Source organism: Martes martes (genome assembly GCF_963455335.1).
Source record: "Martes martes genome assembly, chromosome: 13".
Classification (NCBI taxonomy): Eukaryota; Metazoa; Chordata; class Mammalia; order Carnivora; family Mustelidae; genus Martes; species Martes martes.
Genome location: NC_137901.1, coordinates 40,540,900 through 40,562,387, shown reverse-complemented (window position 1 = coordinate 40,562,387; position 21,488 = coordinate 40,540,900). Strand labels below are relative to the sequence as shown.

The 21,488-nt window shown below is 36.8% G+C and overlaps 1 protein-coding gene across 1 annotated transcript in view; it reads left to right on the top strand.

Annotated features, from left to right (window-relative positions):
• Positions 1 to 21,488, top strand: part of DSG4 (desmoglein 4) — a 44,367-nt gene that overhangs the window by 9,416 nt on the left and 13,463 nt on the right. The window contains exons 2-10 of the mRNA XM_080820928.1: positions 4,118 to 4,153; positions 5,710 to 5,841; positions 7,705 to 7,860; positions 8,187 to 8,331; positions 10,796 to 10,962; positions 11,216 to 11,350; positions 12,437 to 12,622; positions 17,592 to 17,863; positions 19,189 to 19,328. Of these exons, the coding sequence (XP_080677054.1) occupies positions 4,118 to 4,153; positions 5,710 to 5,841; positions 7,705 to 7,860; positions 8,187 to 8,331; positions 10,796 to 10,962; positions 11,216 to 11,350; positions 12,437 to 12,622; positions 17,592 to 17,863; positions 19,189 to 19,328 (1,369 nt within the window). The remainder of the gene's footprint in view (positions 1 to 4,117; positions 4,154 to 5,709; positions 5,842 to 7,704; positions 7,861 to 8,186; positions 8,332 to 10,795; positions 10,963 to 11,215; positions 11,351 to 12,436; positions 12,623 to 17,591; positions 17,864 to 19,188; positions 19,329 to 21,488) is intronic.

The following is a 21,488-nucleotide window of genomic DNA, read 5'->3' as shown; positions in this document are numbered from 1 at the left end:
CAACTTTCTTGGAACATGTATAGTAATGGACAGGTACAGATAATAGAGAAGGAAATGGAAAGCTTTTCAGAATAACATCAGACACTGAAAAATGCTAGGAAGACTCCTACATAGGAAGATGTAACAATGATGGATTTGATAACCATTAGTCATGGATGCTGATAGAGCTTGGAGACCAGGGAGTCAGAGATGTCTCACTGAGAAGGGGACTGAGCCAGAGCTTTGAAAATCAGAAATTTGAGCTTTCCTGGCAGTGACTCAGTAACCTGAGACAAGGGAGCACTTGGTCCTGGAGGAACAGAGAAGGGACAGAGATAAGGGTTAGAGTTGAGAGATAGGCAGAGCCAAATCAGATAGAGCCTCTTTGCTATGAAGGCAGTCTAAATTCCATTCTAAGGGCTCTGGGAAGATGCCTTGAGAGTTTTAAGCAAGGGGGTGACTTACTCCAATCTGTGCTTTAAAAAGACTGCCTTGGCTATTATATCATTTTTATCTGGCCCTTGCAAAAGATCCATGATATAGCCCCCTAAGATAAATAGATAGATAGATAGATAGATAGATAGATAATCAGATTTAAATAAGGACTTTGTATTGGTAATTTTTTCAATATTAAGAGAATTGGGGGTAACTAGTTAGGAGAGAACCTTAAAGAGAAAAGATTTGGTACTCCTAAGGAACATATATAAAAGCTATACATTATACTCCACAATAAATATGTTTGTACAATAGTTTTCAATGGAGGTGCAATTCATTAGTTAAAAATAAAAAGCTCCAATGCAAGTAAGAAAGCTTTACCAACCTTCCTTTAAAAGCCAACATAAATGCAATGACATGATTATCTATGTAGAAAATTGGAAAGAATTGACAAAACAACTCCTGGAACTAATAAGCAATTACAACAAGGTTGCAGGATACAAGATAAATATACAAAAGCCAAATGCTTTTCAATATACCAGCAATGAACAAGTGGAATTTGAAATTTAAAACACAGTATCATTTAAATATCCCAAAATTAAAATTTTAGGTATAAATCTAACAAAATATATACAAGGTGTACATGAGAAAAATCTACCAAATCCTGATAAAAGACATGAAAGAATTAGAGGGGTATTTCATGTGTGAGAAAGAGAGAAGAGAGTGCAGGAGAGGGAGAAAATAGAGATTAGTAGGAAGCTAAAGATGAGGAACAAGAACCTCTTAACTGTGGGCTCATGTACCAAGTTCACCAACCTTCTGGCTTCCATCAAGGCAGGGCTTTCAGTTAACTTAACCTCCCACTGGAGGACAGTGCCTGACAGTCTCATGTCAGAGTTTAGTCTTAGCACTAGCTAGTCAGTTCTCTTTTATCTTTTATCCTAATATCCCAAAGCCATGAATGGAAAACGCCTGTTAGAGTGATACATAAGACAATTTTTACAATATTTGATGTCCCTATGTATTCACTGATATGGAACTTTACCACAGTAATTATTGAGTACAAAAAACAAATTACCAAATGGCGTATTATAACTCCTTTTTGGTTAAAAAAAAATTACAGCTTGTGTATGTATATGTTTTGGGAAGAAAAAGAAGGAAAAAAGCTTGAAAAAATTTCTCCAAATATTAACAGTGATAATCTCCAAGTAGTAGGATTTAGTGTGATTTTTACTTTTCCTTATACCTTCCAAAATCATCTAATTTTCTAACAACAACAAAAAAATACCTAAGCCCCAACAGGCATTATTTACAATGAAATAAAACATCCTTTGCAATCAAATAAAACCATCTTCTATTAAATATTGAACTTTGGGACCCCTGGGTGGCTCAGTCGGTTAAGCGTCTGCCTTCAGCTCAGGTCATGATCCCAGGGTCCTGGGATCAAGTTCCATATTGGTTTCCTTGCTCAGCAGGGAGCCTCTTTCTCCCTCTGCCTGCCCCTGTTTGTCCCCCCCCCCACCCCGCCACCGCCCAACCAAGAAAAAGGGGGAAAAAAGTCTTAAAAAATAAATACTATAGTTTTTTCCTGGGTCTAGATATTTTGCTAATGTCTAATAAAAGTCCATGAGAGGGAGAAAGTGAATTAAAAGGAAACACTATGCCCCCTGCCAAATTTATAATCTGTATTTTTCCCCCTCTGGACTCAGGTGCCGTTCCAAATCCCCGCCAGACCCCCACTCCCTCTTACATGCCCCTCACACCTGCAGATCTGCTCTGCATCCTCTCCCCCTTTCCCAGTCTCTCTCTAGTCTCTTCCTGATTTCACTCTGATCCCTGACTCACTGGAGTTCACAGTAGTACCTTATCACCTCTCTGAATCTCCAGTCTGCTTGGTAACAATCCCCAACTAAAGGACAGCCCTCACATCCCTTCTCTTCCTGCTCCCAGGCTGCCAAGTTCTATTAGAAAAGGCACAAAACAGATGGGTTCTTGCTTCCTCATCTCAATTAGTCTTCAAACTCTTCTAACAGTTGATTCTAATAGTTGGACTAATAGATGGTTTCCTCTGTTTCTAACTTTCTGTGCTCAAGTGTTCCCTAACTCAAGAATGCTAGGTGGGTCCACTGCTCCTGATTTAAAGCATTAGTTGGCTTCCCTTCACTTTCCCTCATGCCTCCCCATTCTTGCTCACTCCAACTCCACAAAACGGTGGTATGATTTTCCTCCACTTATACCTCAGAATTATTTTCTCTCTTTATTCTTCTGTTTCAAAGCAAGAAATAGTCAACCTTATTACCCATTCTTTTTTTACTCAAAGTTTTGATCCAGCCATTCCTATTCTAATCACAATTGTAACTGTTCCTTGATGTCCTCCTCCTGCTCTCTCTCTCTTTCTCCTTTTCCTCTTATCACTTTTTCTCCACAAACCCCCTTTCCTCTCCCTTTAAATTGTATATTTAGTAATGATTTCCCAACATAAAAAAAAAAGTCGATCTAATTAACTCCTCAAATGGTATCTTACCTCCCACATTTCTTTTATCTCCTAACTTGAAAATGTAATCTATGATTGCTATTTCCACTTTTTCAATAACTCATCCCTTGACTCCTATAATTTGGCTTAGGCCAATAGCAAAAGTTAGCAATGACTGCTTGCTTTAAGAACCCATGACCTTCTCAGTTCCTATTCACCTTGACCTTGCTATGCACACAGATCATTAAATATTCTCTTTGTCTAACTTTTTATCACTGCACTCCACTTATTCTGCTTCCTTTCTTGCTTCTTTTCCACCTACTTATCCAATCTCTTTTCTGAAGTCAGCGTCCTCACCAACCCACCACAACCACCACAATCAGGGCCATTTCTTAGCATTCTGACACTGGCAGAATGTGCTGGGCACCCACAACCCTGGTCCCTTGATTTCTCTATTCCCTTAGTCTCTCAGAGCCCTCTGCTTTTAGACTTCTTCCTTCTGTACACTGCACAAATATAAGCATCTCCCATAAGATTCCTTTCCCTGACTACTTCACTTACTTTAAACTAATTCATGTAATATCCTCATAGTCTTTAACTTTAAATAGCACTCACATTTGGATAAATTCTATTTCTTCAGCTTTGATATCTATCCCAAATTTTGTAAAGCTTGTTTCCCATGTCTCCTTAAAGCTTGTTCTCCTGTCTCCTTAAAGCTTGCTTCCCATGTCTCCTTAAAGCTTGTTTCCCATGTCTCTTAATACATTCCAAACCTTGTTTCCTATGTCTCCTAATACTTCCTCTACCTTCCAGCTAATACTATTAGTTATCATTTCTGTAACATCCTTTACACTTATGTTCATGTTTTACTCTGGCTGAACTTTCTTTTTCATCAATTCCTCTTATCAAAGCAGTTTCATCCTGCAGAACCATTTTAATCACTACTCTCTGACAAGGCCTTTCTAAAATTCACTGTGGTCACTTGAGTTGTCTGCTATACCTGCCACTGAGCCCAGGGGTGCCTCTGTTGAAGGATGTATCCTAACCTGCCTTGCTTCCTTTGGAGGGCAAAAAAGTCTATTATTTATTTTGTTTTAGCCATGTTTATTCCACATTATGAAAAATATATATATTTAAGAAATGAATTCCTAAAAGAACACTGCTAATGATTTTATGACACTTTTCCTTTAATTATGCAAATTTTTGCTAATGTTGTACCTTCTTTAACAGGTGGTGCTGGAAGTAAACAGCGAATTTATCGTTGAGGTAATGTATAATAAAACTATTTTCTCAATCTAAAATTTAAAGAAAAATGGATTTTTGTAATGCTTCCTATATCAAATATCAGAATACTTGAAATCCTACTCATCTAGATAAAAGGTAAGAGAAAGAACTGCCAAACTGAAGTAGCAGTGGTAAAACCCAGACTCCTAAATACCCATGTTTTCAGGCATAGTTTGTGACAGCTCAATGTCATAGTAACTCCTACTTTTCAAACTGTATTAATAGTTTATCCATACATTTCCCAGCTTAAAGCGTAACAATAGAAGCACAGTAACATGTTAGGATGGCAAGAGGAATTTCAGACAGTTACAACATCAAGAAAGACAACCGATGATCAATCAATGAGGGAAAGATATAAAAGTAAAAAAAAAACTTGTAATCATGACTAAGTAGAACAACAGAGAATCTGATGCCAGTCAGAGTGGGGTTCAGGAAATATAGCTACCATCCTCGATCTCTGGGAGGGCTTTATTTTATTACAGTAGTTAAACTTTTATTATGATAGTCTCAAACCATTGAAGAAAACAAAATTACTTTCCTAATCTTTGTTGACAAAATAGGGAATATGTAGTACATTGCAGGAAGTCGTATCAAAATAGGAGGAAAATGTACATGCTTTGGTTCCTGAAAGGATAAGCTCCATTCACAGGGAACATTTCCTTCCTACAAAGTACTAATTAAGTGAAGCCCTAGCTTAAACAAACCTACAATCATCTGTGTCTCAAATAAGTACATTAGGAGTTACTTAAAACTTCATATATATATATATATATATATATATATATATATATAAATGCATACATTTATACATGTATACAAATGCTTGTGCATGCTGTAATACTTCTAAACTCTTGAATACTATAAAATTCTTAGACATCCTCCAACAAAAGCACCATAAGACTACAAAGGAAAAAACATAGAGCAAGCAGAGATACAAATGGACAACACTGAGAAGACATAAAGTTGTCCATGGGATTATTACAAGTACCACCAAGTCAGTTAAAATATTCTTCTAATCCTACAATACTATATTTGGGTGCTTAGCCAGAGTAGTGTCCTTGCCAACAGAAAAGAAAAATCTCTTCCCTCTTTTACTAAACAGACTCACCAGCACAACTTTCCTTCTGCGTAGGACGTACTCAATGGAACACTAGTAGTCTTTTACACTCTGGAGACCAGAAAGCCTGGTCAGAGTTCAATGAAGGGTGAGGTAAGCAAGGCCTCCACATGCTGAGGACCGATTGAAAAAAGAAAAATCATAACATATTATCCAATATAAGACATCGTGAGCACCACACTTAGCTAATGAAATTTGTTTCACTAGAATCCTATAGTTAAAAGTGAGATAATTCCAAAAGAATTAGGTAGGCAGGTGACCAGGCTGTACCTATCTCGAGTCATGAATTAGTAAACACCTTCTTTGTTCCTCAAATTCAATACAACTGCTTCTTCTGGGTGTACCTTATAATGTTAAAAAAAGTCTTTCCTAAATAAAACTGCACTAACACTGTACAAAATGTGAACCATTTTTGCATAAGGTGAAAGAATTAGACATTGAAAATGGCACTACAAAATGGCAGACGGTCAGAAGACAAAAGCGGGAGTGGATCAAGTTTGCGGCTGCCTGTCGAGAAGGAGAGGACAACTCCAAGAGGAATCCGATTGCCAGAGTAAGTGATGAAATAAACAGGAGCAGGCTGTGCTGATAACAAATGATTCTGCAGGGCAGGAAAGCCCTCAGACGTTTCGGAGATTTGCAGCCTTCCCTACTCCATGGTGATTTAGGAAGCTGGGTGGCTTCTAGTCATTTGCTCATGTTGTTGAGCCACTGTTTCGAATATCACCTTTGGGGAGCTGATACAGAGCAGAAAGTCTTCGAGTAATCCTGGGGGAGGCCTGGATCTCCAGCACAAGTGGGCTTTATCTGTTCATTTGTGTTCTGCTTATCTGTCTTATGCACCTGTTATAGGAAATGAATGTATGTAGTAATAATCTTCTGACTATCCCTCCCCCAAATCAAAGGTTTATAGTATTAATTAATTCTCTCCAAGAAAGGGTCAGAAGTTCCCACTAGATTCTTATACCCAGAAATTAGGAGAGACTTTAAAAGTATTCTAAATAACGGTAATTAAAAAGGAAGGAAGGAGAGTTAAGAGAAGAAAGTATAGTAAATTGATCCATGAAGAATGGGATCCACAGGGGTGCCTGGGAGGCTCAGTGGGTTAAGCCTCTGCCTTCGGCTCAGGTCATGATCTCAGGGTCCTGGGATCAAGCTCCACGTTGGGCTCTCTGCTCAGCAGGGAGCCTGCTTCCCCCTCCCCCTCTGCCCGCCTCTCTGCCTACTTGTGATCTCTCTCTCTGTGTCAAATAAATAAATAAAATCTTAAAAAAAAAAAAAAAAGAATTGAATCCACATTAACAGTATCACCAGCTCTTTCTGGGCATCTTGGCCTTGCCCCACTAGTGAAATCAGTAGCGCGATCAACCAGAATTCTCTCCTGAAAGCTTTACTGTTAAACATTGTTTAAATGTATACATAAAGTTTTTCATAAATGTAGTAAGCATCAGCAGTGATGTGACAAACACAATCTCAGCTCAAGAAGAGATTATATATTCTCTCTGGGAAGTTTTCAGAATTTGGGCAATTTTTGGAAAGCTTTAAATAATTATTGTTTCCTTTCAACTCACAGTTACAGCTTTATGTTACTTCACTCACTCTCACTGCATGGCATACTCTTTTCTTTTTATTGCATTTGGAGGATTTCCCGGATTTTCATCTATATAAATAAGATCTCTGGATTAGAGTGGAGCTAATCCAAGTTGTATTTCCAGTTGTCTTTATTTAGTTGTGGATATTTGGGGCACAAATCTTAGTATTTTACTGAATGTTCTCATCTTTAGTATACAGGCGAGGTTTCCAAATTTAAGCTATCTTTGTTTAAATTTATGAGAGATAGATATAAAACTATTAAAACTAAACCTACTTGGCAGAATATTTGCCATAAAATCTATTTGGCAGGTGAATGAGTGATATGGTAGGTTTCATTTCAAAAAATTATCTCTAAACACTGTGTTTCTCTTCTGGTTTTCTTATTTATAATTTTGATTAAATCTCCAACCAAAGTCTAGTCAAGGTACATATTAGTATGACACAATCTTTTAACAAATACTAAAGATGGTATTTCTTCTGTCAAACTCTTTATATGCAGAGAAATCAGAGAATTGAACAATGTATTGTTGATAATAACAAATCTAGCATCAAGAATATATGTGCCTAATGCCAGGCATTGGTGTGGGGTGTATATATGTTACCTCATACAATCCCCACAACAAACAAAAGGTGGGATTATCCCATTATATGCTGAAACTTGGCAAAGTGAAGTGAATCTTCCAAGGTCACATGTAAATCATGGTGCCCAGTTTCAACCCATAGCCTGTCTGCCTGCAAAGCTATTCCTTTCTTATTCTATTATACTCTGCAGTTCATGATCTGCTTTCAATAAGATCACAGACCTGGTCTTTTTTTTATATAGATTCGATCAGACTGCGAAGCGAACCAAAAGATTACATACCGCATCTCTGGGGTAGGAATCGATCGACCACCTTACGGAGTATTCACCATTAATCCTCGGACTGGGGAAATTAACATCACATCAGTGGTGGACAGAGAGATAACTCCACTTTTTTTGGTAAGTCACAGCAGTGTGTTTTAATTTATGCATTTTATTTTTCTTCCCCTTTTAAAATACAGTAAAGCTGAAACCAAATAAAGGGATCGAAGAGATGAAAAGAGTGTGAAAACAGAATGTCCCAGAATGTCCCAGAATGTCTGTCTGGTGTGTTGCATTGCTATGCCATCAAATGTCTTAATAATATTTAAGTTAACAAACTATAATACAGTCTGAATTCATGAAGTAAATTGTTTCTTTGCATATTTCCTGAAATATTTTTTTAAACATGTTACTTAATATCCTTTGATGGAAAAAACAGGTGTTTTTCCCCGAACTATCCACAGATCTATTGCCGGGCTCTGAATTCACGGGGTGAAGATTTAGAAAGACCTCTTGAGCTTAGGGTCAAGGTTATGGACATAAATGATAACCCTCCAGTTTTTACACAAAATGTGTACACAGCCAGCATTGAAGAAAACAGTGACGCAAGTAAGTAGATGACACTCCTTCTCTGCATTATGTCATATTGATTTCTCTTGGCCAAAAGCTGTAGGAAATTGACATACAGGTAATAAAAGATCAGAAAAGTCAAACTTGTATTTTGAACAAACACCACAAATTCTAACTTAAAACTGACCTAGAAAAAAAAAATCGTATCTAAAATGCAAAATATCCTCCCATTTGTGGAGGATTCTTACACATGTGATATAGTATGAGCTTTAGCGCCTTCCTTAAAGATTATTACTGGCTCGTGATTAACTTAATCTAAATGAGTTAACTGAAGAAGAAACCATAGATGTGGAAAAGGGCTCTGTGCTGGTCTAGTCCTCAAATTCTGGGCACAGAATTCGAATTTGAATTCAAAGCACACCTGAGAGTGATGAAGGATGCACTTCCGACAGTACACATCAGTTTGGTCCCAGAGCGTAATCACTGGTTCTTCACGGTCTACACAGCAAGCCACATTACATTTTCTTATTTTTTTCACTTTTTCCATCCTGCTTAATTCCAGCTCTAGCTCCAATACTCTTTTCTCCCACTTTCTGTCAGTTCTCCTGCACGTCTTTTCTTTCTTTGCCTGTCTTATAGTGCTATTTTCCTCGGTTCTCCCCTCTTTCCTTCTGCCTCTTCCTTTCCCCAATCTTCTAATATTCCTTTTCCTTTCATACTCTATCTCTGCCTGCGTACCTCTAAATTAGATTTGGAAAAAAGAATAGAAAAAAGAAATTTCAGAAAAAAGGTAGATAGAAAGCAAACTAGAGATACTGATGGAGGGTCAAAGAGAGAAGGATGGGGGCACCTGGGTGGCTCCATCATGATCCCAGGGTCCTGGGATCGAGCCCCACATTGGGCTCTCTGCTCAGCAGGGAGCCTGTTTCCTCCTCTCTCTCTGCCTGCCTCTCTGCCTACTTGTGATCTGTATCAAATAAGTAAACAAAATCTTTAAAGAAAAAAGAAAGAAGGATGGAGAAGTCTAGAGGAAAAGAGGCAAGAGGGAAGAAATGCTGGAGGAGAGAAGGAAGAGATAAAAAGGCAGGAGTCACGGGGGTGTCTGCAGAGCTCCTTCTTCAGAGACCCTAATGATGTGGAAAATAAGTGATGCGGAAAATAAGAAACACAAAATGTTTTATAACACAGGATGGGAAGACATACAGAAGTAAAATAAAGGTTTTGCCCAAGAAAGGCCAAACAGAGAGAGGGTTCAAAGCCCATCATCGTTTCCTCACTAATATACTCCAGCACAACCTGAGGAAGGGAGAGAAGGTGAAACCCACATCTAAACCCACACCCAAGTCCACGTCTGTGACCCCTGGGGTGCTGGTTAGCAGTCTTGTTAACGCTCCCTCATGCAAGGAGAGTGAACCATGAGGCCAAGGCATATTTCCATAAGCTATGAATTCTGTGAAAACTGGCTTTTTCTATTGAAAGGGTCCCTGGTTCTCTGTGTTATGGTTTTTCACGTTGCAGCTGGGCTAGGAAGGAGAAAAACATCAGGGACCAGCCAGCTCTGGAAAATCTGTCCTGTGGGCTGATATTCTTCAGGACAACCTGAGATGCATGTTCTTTGTCCCTGTGAATAATTAAGAACTTTCTATTCCTGTGGACAAAGTTTCTTTTCAACAGTTATATGTTTTTAATGCATCAGTAAAGTGCTATCATCCACCAAGGCAACCAACATAATTCTCTACTTTCTGGATGAATGAAAATAAAGAATATAGGTGCTCAATAAATAACCTTAAAATTGAATTTAATTAACAATGAATTCTGGAACACTGAAAAGAAATATAACACACACACACACACAAAATACATCATAAAGAAAACTAAAAAAAAAAATGAATTGAATTAAGCTATACTCTTTACTATTTAAGCATTTTAAAATAATGTCATATGACCACAGCAAAAACAAATTGATAGGGGATCCTGGGTGCCTCAGTGGGTTAAAGCCTCTGCCTTCGGCTTGGGTCATGATCCCAGGGTCCTGGGATCAAGCCCCACGTGGGGCTTTCTGCTCAGCAGGGAGCCTGCTTCCTCCTCTCTCTCTGCCTGCCTCTCTGCCTACTTGTGTTCTCTCTCTGTCAGATAAATAAATAAAAATCCTTTAAAAAAATTAAAAAATAAAAAACAAATTGACAAAACCGCTTTTCAGCTTTATGATCAAGGTTATGGAACTTTTCATACATTAATGATTACTCTAGTTTGCTGCTAATTTACATTTAATCACTTAAAGAGTGCAAGTACTTTATAACCTGTAAAGGATTGTATAGAAGCAAACCACCATTATTTCTGCAATCAGGGTGTAACTGGAAGTTATGATACTATATTCTCATGGGAACTAAAACAAAAGAAAATTCAGGGGAAGGCCAACCACTCTTTCCTCCTATGCCTGATGATTTGCTCAACTGATTCTAACAGAGCCCCAAACATTCTCCACCTCCGTCTTCATTTCTAGACACACTGGTTGTAAAGTTAAGTGCCACAGATGCAGATGAAGACAATCATCTGAATTCTAAAATAGCCTATAAGATCATCTCTCAGGAGCCAGCAGGTGCACCAATGTTCATCCTGAACAGGTACACTGGAGAAGTCTGCACGATGTCCAGTTTCCTTGACAGAGAGGTAAAGCCTTCTATGAGTGAATGATAAGAAATAAGGAATTCCATTTTCAAAAGACAAAGATAAAATGATCTCTTTATGCCCTTCCCGCAATATAAAGGAGGGAAGGAACAATAATCAACGACAATTGTAAGAAGAAAAGATTATATTAAAGTCTTACATAAAATTATAAAAGGAAATTGGAAGAACAACAGCAGAATGTGTTGGATTTCATTCAAAAGTAGATCTAAGTCTTATAATTCTTTTTCATCTTAAGCAACACGGTATGTATAACCTCCTCGTGAGGGGCTCAGATCGAGACGGAGCGGCAGATGGACTGTCTTCTGAGTGCGACTGTAGAATCAAGGTTTTAGATGTCAACGATAATTTTCCCACCTTGGAGAAAACTTCTGTAAGTTGTTACTCTTATAACCCTTTTTCCCTAAGTGTCAGTAATCGATTTGCTTTCCCGCTAGTTTGTGAGCCTGGTTCTATTGTATGTAGGGATGGACTCAGCTTTGCTGTGTGAAACCTGGAACTCCTTACATATAATAACAGATCTCATATAATTAGTAATACTATATTAATTTGTATGGTGACAGATGGTAACTAGACCTACTATGGTGATCATTTCACTGTATATTTCACACTTCACAGTGTATATAAACATTGAAATACTACCTCATACATCAAACTAAAATGACAGTGTATTTCAATCGAATTTCATTAAACAATAATAATACACCTTTCTAGTGTGTGTTTACCTCTGAGTCACTATTCTGTGCCACTTCCATCTATGAAAGCAGCAGAGCGTCTCCTCCATACTCTCTACTTATAGAAATGTGGGATTTTATTAATATAAATCTGGGCATCATGTAACATTATTGGTCTATCTTTACAGGCCTGATAATTTGCTGAATTGATTCTACAAGGGTCCCAAACATTCTCAACTTTCATCTTCATCTTTAGGCATAAAGAAGCATAAAACTGAAAATAGCAAGGCCAAATGTGGCTCACCACTACTTTGGTTTAAAAAAAAAAAAAGTTTTATTGGACTACAACTTGACTCATTCCTTTATATGTTATCTGTGGGTGCTTTGATCCTACAGCAGCAGAGATAACTAGTTGCAACATGAACTCTCTGGCTCACAAAGCCTAAAATACAACTCTCTGACCCTTCATAGTAAAAAGAAGGAGTAACTTAAGGAAAATTAAAAAATAAGCAAGAAAAATGAAAAAAAAAGAAAAGAAAAAGAAAAAGGGAACAAAGTGCCAGTTTGACCTTGACTGCACATACAGCACAAAAAAAAAATCAGTTTTATTATCTTATAATCATTTTATTCTTATATTTCTGATTGGAATGTATGGTATTTAATAATGGTTGAAAAATTATTTATGGAATTTATTGTTAGTATCTTAAATGACAGTTAATGTATTAATAAATATCTTTCCTCTCTTGAAACTTTATTGATTATAAAATTGATCTATGTCATTTCAGTATTCAGCAAGTATTGAGGAGAATTGTCTAAATTCAGAACTGATACGATTACAAGCAATTGATCTTGATGAAGAAGGCACCGATAATTGGTTGGCAAAATTTTTAATTCTCTCTGGAAATGATGGGAATTGGTTTGATATTCAAACAGACCCACAAACCAATGAGGGCATTTTGAAAGTCGTCAAGGTAGAGTATGGGATCTGCAATATTTCTTAAGTTTTAAAATACTCTTACAGACAGAATCTGCCTCCAAAAAACACTCTATAACCTCGAATACTACTTATGCGGACCAGTGCTGTAAGTTAGCTCACCATGCCAGACTGAGACTTACAGCCCAGCAACATGCTCTTTATTACCAAAATCAATAAGAAATAAGGAGGGTGTTTTGTTCTCATAGTGCCCACTCTCTAGCTGAAAAGACAAGGCATGCATTCTCAAATTAGATAATGAGTTAAAAACAAAGAAGTAGTTGTATAGATGTAATAATGTTAAACATAATTAATGGCCAAATGGTAAAAAATAAAATAATTACTAAGAGGTGAGATCTTTCTGAGCTGGATTTGTCTGAAAAGGTTTCATGCAGAGATCACAGCTTAACCAAGACCTTACAACTGAACTTGCTAATGTGAGAAATGAGCAAACTCACTAAGGTGAGGAAAGGTAGAGCATGTTCAGGTACCGCGAGCAATTCTTTGAGGCTGCAGCAGAATGTTCATGGAAGGAAATAAAGATGCGAGAACAAAGATGTTGAGTTAGAGTCGGTCTCATTTGACTTTCTCTTACAAATTAATTTTTTTAAACTACTTTATGATTTTTACCTTATGACAGCAATAAAATCTAAAAATATAAATTAGAAAAAACTAAAAGTGCAAACCAGTAAGATTAAAATTAGCTTTAATGTAATAAGGGAAATTGATTTTTTCACAAATAAGGGAAATTAATTTTTTCTCAAACAAAATTACTACTAACAACATAAACAGAACTTAGAGTTATGAAAATATATACTAATAAACAAATGCACACCTTTAATTTGGTACACAGTATGAACTGTAATTATTCTATTCTGTTACTACTTTTCTTTATCCCAGTTACTGTTATCAGGAAGCCATTTGGCCTTCATCTAATGGAAACACATCATTTCTATATAGAGTCTTTCTCTGTTCTTTTTGCAATTGTCTGGAGCAATTAAAGTATTACTACTTCACCACAAAACACAATCACCAGCACTGAAATAATGCACTGTATTAATTTATAAGGTGGTCACCAAAATTATGGAAAATATCTATGTATACCTTCTAAGACTGTCATTCAAATGAGCACACAAAATTTCAAAATTTCTGAGGAGAGCACAAGGACTCTAAGAACTAACTAGAGCCTTCCTGTTTGAGAAATATTGCTTTAGGCCATAGGTTGGCAAACTATAGCCCACAGGCCAAACACGACCTGCCATAATTTTGCTCATAACATTTTATTGAAACATAGCCATATTCATTATTTTCTATGGCCATTTCTACCCTCCAATGGCTGAATTGAATGTTTAAAATGGAAACTGTATATGGCTTCCAAAACCTAAAATATTTACTATCTGCTCTTATAGACAAGTCATATAATTTTTACCCATCTTCTTACCATCTTAATCATTGACTTTGATTGTTATCTTATAGCCTGTAACTGTTCTTTGCTTTTGGTCTGCCTCTGAAACTACTAAAACATATAGTTAAGAACTTTGCATATAAACAACTCGATCTAAATATTCCACTCTTAGCACCTGGCCCAGTGGCTGGAAGATAGTAGAAACTCACTAAAAGTTTGAGGGTGATGTGGTTCTCACCCAAATGGGAGTCACCAGGCTTGATTTCATATTTCATAATTTTTTTAAATTATAAAAATGAGAAAGAAAAGATATTTATAAAGCAGGCAATGCACTATAACTTACACTATATGTTTTCTGTGAGAGCTAAAAGGTGGTTTTTTTGTTTTTTTTTTTTAACATACTTAGTTCATCACAAAGAAAAACTATGGGAAATTCAATTTCATGAAAACCTGGTCAAGGTAGTGTTTGTTAGATTTTATGCAGACACAGTGTCTCTCTTTCTTCCCTGGATGATAACTTCTCAAGTCTATTTTAAAAAGCAGGAAGAATATGCCTAAGGATATAAAAATAACATGGAAAGGCTAATTAAAATGAAATGTAAAACCTTAGTATGTATATCAAGACCCAGCCTGAAGAGAAGACTATGTATTTAGAGAACATATGTGTAATTTCCCAAGTTTGGCACTTGCAATGAGGTCTCTAATGTTCTCCTGTATCCTCTCCATCTTCACTCAGCTGCCATTTAACCTTGTGGAAATTGGCCCCTCAGTCTCGGGCTTTTACTGAGCTTTCCATAACCCTTTTCTTAGTCTAAGGATATTACAAATGAGTCAATTCAACTCAAATGTATTGAGAACTGTGAGGTGCTAGAGATAATAAAGGTGAATGAAACATGGTCCTTGTTCTCAAGAAACTTGTAGCGTAACAAGAAAATCTTTAAGAAGGTAAAAAACAAAAAACAAACAAAACCTGTCAATAATAACGTCCTTTAGGTATTTATCAATAAATGTGTATGGAAATACTAACAAACAATATAAATGTGTGTGTGCGTATACACACATTCGTTTCACCATTGAGAAGAAAAGCAAAATGGTATCTAATTGGAATTCTAACAAAGAAATATTGGTTCTCTGTCTTACCAGGCAGTCACAGAATACCAGCTAGTAAGTTATATGGCTTTATAGAGGTTTTATGCATATTATCTAATAATCCCAACTCTGGGAAGAAAATATTCTGATTCCTTGTTTTATAGAAAGTGAAACAAAACCAAAGAGGAAAACTAAGTTGTCTTAAGTTCACCCAGGTGGCAAATGACAAAGACAGGATCCAAGCAGAGCTCTCGTTTTCCCAGGTCATATTTAATGTGCCTCAAGGTGGAATCTGGGGCCAGGAAAACAAGCAAGAAGCAAGAGCTCGTGCCTTGAGACATTTCCCTCTGTTCAACCCTATAAGCCTCTTCCAACTGTGTGTGCCTGCTACTCTCTTCCAGACCCATTTGCACCAGAAAATGTCAATTCCTGAAAAGCAGAACATACATACCCACACACACCATTTTCTCAGTCCCCTGCCATAGAAACCACTACCTGTTTTGTATACAGACTGCTAACCTCCTCCCTTTTCCCACCTTAATTCTAAAATGAACCAACATCCCCCTGAGAAATCGCAGGGTTCTATTAACTTAGATCCAAAGCAAAAACAAGCAAACAAACAAAATTGCACGTGAGACTCTAACAGCTTAGCTTCGATGTTAAAATTTAACGTAGCAAAAAACTCACCAGCCAAATCTATTTTTGGAGGGGTCACCTTTATCCCGAGCGCTTCCTGAGCCTCTTGTAGACTTTCTTAACACTCACTCCACCCTTTCTGACACAGATCCACATATCCTGAGTATTCTTCAGTCCCGCCTAAAACTGCAGAAACCTAGTTGTTCCAGCACTCCATTCTAACTCCAAAACCAGACCCATGGTTGTTTTTATTGTTCTTTGCACAATCCGGACTTCTGCATACAAGTGCAAAACTCCTGATAAAAGGTCCCACTTGCAGAGGATATGAGAGGCTCTGTGCCTTTCCTCTGCTTTTTATCTTCCCTATTGGAGGGAAGATCAGCCCCCAACCAAGTCACAATATTCTGTGAATGTCTATAATTGATACAATATTATATATATATTAATATATTTTCCACCATATCTATTCAAAAGGGAGAGAACTATTCTGACAAGCGAAAAACACATACGTGTGTACGCGCAAAGGACCCCCAAGAGATTCCTCTACCAGAAGAGAGGATCTCAGATCTCTCGTTTGTTTAAAGACAGCATGGAATTCTAGAAAATAAAAACTGAAATATAAAAGAGGGGTTTCTTCCCATCAAAAATCTATTTTTGACCACACCATTCATAATTGGCTCTGTATGAGACATCGTGTGGACCAGGGAGAGAACAGATGTACTAAAGAATCAAAATCCCAAACCTGAAGGGTGTGAGCTGAAATCGAAGGAAGTCATGTGGGCAGGCCCCATGGAAAGGCACAGCTGAATTCCTATAAATACTTCTATCTTATTAGCTCTTGTGAAGAATTATCTAAAATTTACTGAGAAAATATTTATGATGTCATAGAATTTCCTTGAGAAGCAGAGGTTTACTTCAGGGTCTTGCTTGTTGGCAGTGATCTCTTGACTTCCGTTGTTGGTAAACGGGATGCAAGGTTGCTTACATTAGCTTCCAGGACACTTCTAAACAGACTTTGTCCAGGACTCCCTTTTCACAACTGCTTTCTCACTCATTATACAAGAGGGAACTCTCTTCCAACCGAAAATCCATTTTTTAGTATACAATTCACAGTCAGCTCTGTGCTGAATTGTTGGTGGGGTGGTGACTTTTCATGTCACCACATCAATGATTCTGGTTCAAAAGATTTCATTCACCTTTTATCCAAAGAACCCATTTCAAAGGTAGCTTTTCTCTGGGAAAGGTATTTACCTATGTGAATGTGCCCTGTGAAGAAACCTTCTTGTCTGCCAGACCCAGCACAATGAAATTATAGTTTAGGGCTGCATTTAATAATCATGAATTTTCCTTTAGAAGTTGTTTGCATCATTTTTTTTTAAATTACATGTTCATTTACTTCATATATATTGGCTCCTTTATTCTGCTGAATTCAAGAGATTCTCAGATGTGGATTCTACAAAGAAAACCTGTGTCCTATTTATTCATTCACCAGTTGTAAATCCCTTTTTATTTCATGCTAAGTTTTTTATTTTTCTCATTTGGAAAGAGATCGTTCTTGACTTCAGGGTCTTTTTATAAGAAGTCTAGAACTCTAGTAGATATTCCAACTTAAGTCACAGGCCTAAATGACCTACATACCTGATTATGCCAAGATATAAAGGGAATTACATATCTGAAATATCTGACGCAGTAATTGGTAAAGTTTTATCCATTCAAAATCTGAATTACATAGCTCCTGGACTTCACTCTCATGTGCTGCCTTCTTATCACGGCTACTTATTCTATCAAAAGAGAGTCCTTTTGCTGTTTTGGAATATTTTACTTTCTATGATTTCAGATGCTGGATTATGAACAAACGCCTAATATTCATCTTGGTATTGGAGTGAAAAACCAAGCTGAATTTCACCACTCAGTTGCCTCTCGATTCCAAATGCACTCAACCCCTGTGAGAATTCAGGTTGTTAATGTGAGAGAAGGACCCACATTTCATCCAAATTCTATGACCTTCAGTATACGAGAAGGAATAAGAGGGAATTCCTTATTGAATTATGTGCTTGGCACCTATACGGCTACAGATTTGGATACAGGAAACCCTGCCACAAATGTCAGGTACCACAAAAACTGTGCTCATGTCAAAGTGGTAAAATGGGGTTTTGCCCAGTGTTAACTCACACAGAATGTGCTAGACTGTGTGGGTTGAAGTAGTTTTTGAGTTTGGCTTTGCTTCTCTTGTTCATTTGCTTGCTTTAGAACACTTTTGTAGCACTGACATTTTTCCAAGATTTTAATAGTATTTAAAGGCAATATGGCCTCCAACTGGTTAGAAAGGTAATTGTGTCCAGGAAGAAACTATGAGGTCAAAGGGCTGCCTCAGAGATTCTGGAAGTATCTCTAATCTTTTGTGGCCAGTTGTTACCACCCTGGCCCCAGACTGATTTATGCCGTAAACTATGAGACATAATAAAAGATGAATCACTGCTTGTTTCCTTGAAACCTGTCTCATCCAATGAAGCTGGGGCTAATCTCAACCCCCAGCTTGATTTAAGAGGAAAAAAAAAGATAATAAAAGAAGCTGAAACATAGGTGTTTCAGAAATTTGACTGGTGTAAAGAAAGTCAGAACTGGAGAAATAGGTAGGCACTCCAGGGCACTAGTACACAGATGATACACGAATTACATTATATTACAAGATACTCTAGAAAATGATTCTCGTGAAATATGTAAGTATTCTCTATGTCTCTTCCTTATTTTTCTTCTTCTCCTCCTCCTAATATTTTTGGAGTGAACAGTCTATTGATTTGTAAATTACTTTGACATGAATAGTTTTGATTACTTGATAGACTAAAAAATTTACAGACAACAAAAATTATGAAGTCTATCAATACGGGATAGAAGAAAAGGATGTGTCAGACAAGTACCTTGGACACTTGAAATTAGGCCTGGTACAGAGGCCAGATCTTCATCCACTAAGATCAAGCAATTTGAATCCATTATATTATTATATTATACATATTATATTATATTATATTATATTATATTATATTTACCACAACCCTTAATAGGCCAAGAGTGAGATACTGTAAAGCTAATACACCTTAAAATGTAAGAAAAATGAAGTATATCACATGTGAAAATGAGTAAAGGATATTCCTTCAGTATATAATGTTATAATAAATAAACCTGAAAAGGACTCGTACATTGTATTAACGATTATAGTAAGAACTAGAAAAGTAAGAATCATGAAATTGTAAAACCCCATTGTGAACCCGTGTATTAATAAGTTTAACACTAAAATTTTATTGAGATATGTATAAACCAAAGCAATCATCACTGTAAAACACACAAACACCATATTTATGTTTAACACATTGTATGTGACTTAAAATTCTTAACTTTTGTAAGAGCAAATGATAAACTCATTTATTTAAAAACAGGTATATCATAGGACATGATGCAGGCAGCTGGTTAAAAGTAGATTCCAGGACTGGTGAGATACAATTTTCTAGGGAATTTGATAAGAAGTCAAAATATATTACCAATGGGATATACACAGCAGAAATCCTCGCTATAGATGGTAAGAAAATTTCTTCTCAATATTTTTAAAAAATTGTTATTATTCCACTAAATATAAATGTAATTCTAATGTTGATTTTAGATTGACTCAAGTAAAATATATCATTTAGTGTGTCTGTCTGCAAGACTTCTAGAGAGTTCTGAGTACCTTAGATTAAGAAGTGAACTCAGGGGGTGCATGGGTGGTTCAGTCATTAAGCACCAGCCTTCAGCTCAGGTCATGGTCCCAGGGGCCTGGGATGGAGCCCTGCATTGGGCTCCCTGCTCAGCGGAGAGCCTGCTTCTCCTTCTCCCACTTGCCCTGCTTGTGTTCGCTCTCTTGCTCTCTCTCTCTCTCTCCCTGTCAAATAAATAAATAAAAATCTTTAAAAAAAAAAAAAAAAGTACTGACCCCAGTACACTCATAACCATAATTTATATTTAAATCATAATTTATTTTACCTATTTCCAAAAAGAACTATATGTGACTTATAGCATAAAGCATAAAAGTTTAAGTCTAAAAGTAAAATTCAGTTTCTGTTTATGGCCTCATTTCTTGAGATGTTTAATCCAACTCTCAGAGTATATTAGGGATGTTTACATAAAGAAAATGCGACAAGATGTACACAAAGCTCATTTGGGGATGACCAATGGGAACAGCAGTGTCCCAAAGAGTACAGTTATTTTAAGGATTTTTTAAAAGATTTTTTATTTATGAGAGAGAAAGAGAGAGATTGTGCACACACACACGCGCACACATACACACACACACACACACACGCACACACGAGCAGGGGTGGGAGTGGAGAGGAAGAGCAGAGGAAAAGAGACAAGCAGACTCCACACTGAACATGGAGTGCCAGCTTGGGCTCCATCGCAGGACCCTGAGATCATGACCTGAGCAGAAACAAGAGTCAGATGCTTAACCAACTCAGCCTCCCCGGTGCCCCACGAGTATAGTTATTGTAGTACCACTAAAACTGAGCTACAATGAAAAGCCTGTGTAAGTGCAGTTTAAGTGGACATGTTGTCCAAAGTAGGATGTTAAATCACAAGATTATTCCCAATATAAGAGCGAAATTAAGTCATAAATGCAGATATACTGAACTTTTAAATGAGTGGCTTCTTGTGGGAAAATCTATTAAACATTCTTGGTGACTACAACAGGAAATTTACTTTAGTAATAGTTAATAGTTAATAGTCAATAGTTAATCATTTTCTGAACAGTGCCTAGGAAACCAGCTACTACAGAACAAAACAGAAATAAGGTCAAGAGCCAGGAAAGAAGAGAGAAAACAGGTCTTGCAAATATATACATAATAGAAGATAAATGCTATAGGTTTGTATTGTTTATATCTGAGCTTTACAGTGGCCAAAGACAAAGATAAAGGGGGCACTGAAAAAAAAAAAAAAAGACACACACACACACACACACACACACACACACACAAACAAGATAATACCCAAGTAATTGTAGTCCATACATTCTGCTCTTCATCCTGTGAGCACCACTTTTAACACTGGGTCAGTTATTGAAATATTACAGTCTGATTTATTATCAGCATTCTAGAACACTTATTCCTATAATGGATTCTAACCATGTTGATCATGGCCTATGTCTGCATATTGGTCATATGTAAATATCTTTAAAAACTAGAATAAAAATTAGTCATCGAGTGAATAAAGAAGGAGGAAAAAACTATCAAAATTACAACAGAAAACAAAAAACAAGACCTATTGTTTAGATACCTAAGCAGAGTATCTGCACGGGCACAAGCTAACCAGATGGAAAAGTGAACTAAAAGCTCAGATTCCTATTTCTTCTAATAAACTATATTAACCCAAAATTTGTTTCAAGTAGGTTAGGAAAAAAATTTAACAGATTTATATTTGTTTCCAGAAGTGCCATTGTGAAGAGAAATGGCATCTAAGGGATGTCATTAAAATAAACAGGAAAATAGAAAGAAAAAATACACAAACAATTATTGCATTTCAATTGTGATGATTTTCCTACAAACACAGAACTCAATAAGCATCTTGAATGGAAGGCTATAGGTTGGACTGGGAGTCTGGTTCATGGGAACAAGGTAGAAACCGAGAGCTACGGCATCTTGGGATGTGCAGGAGTTGGCTGAATGAAACTGAGATGAATAACATTTTGGGAAGAATGAATATAATGCAC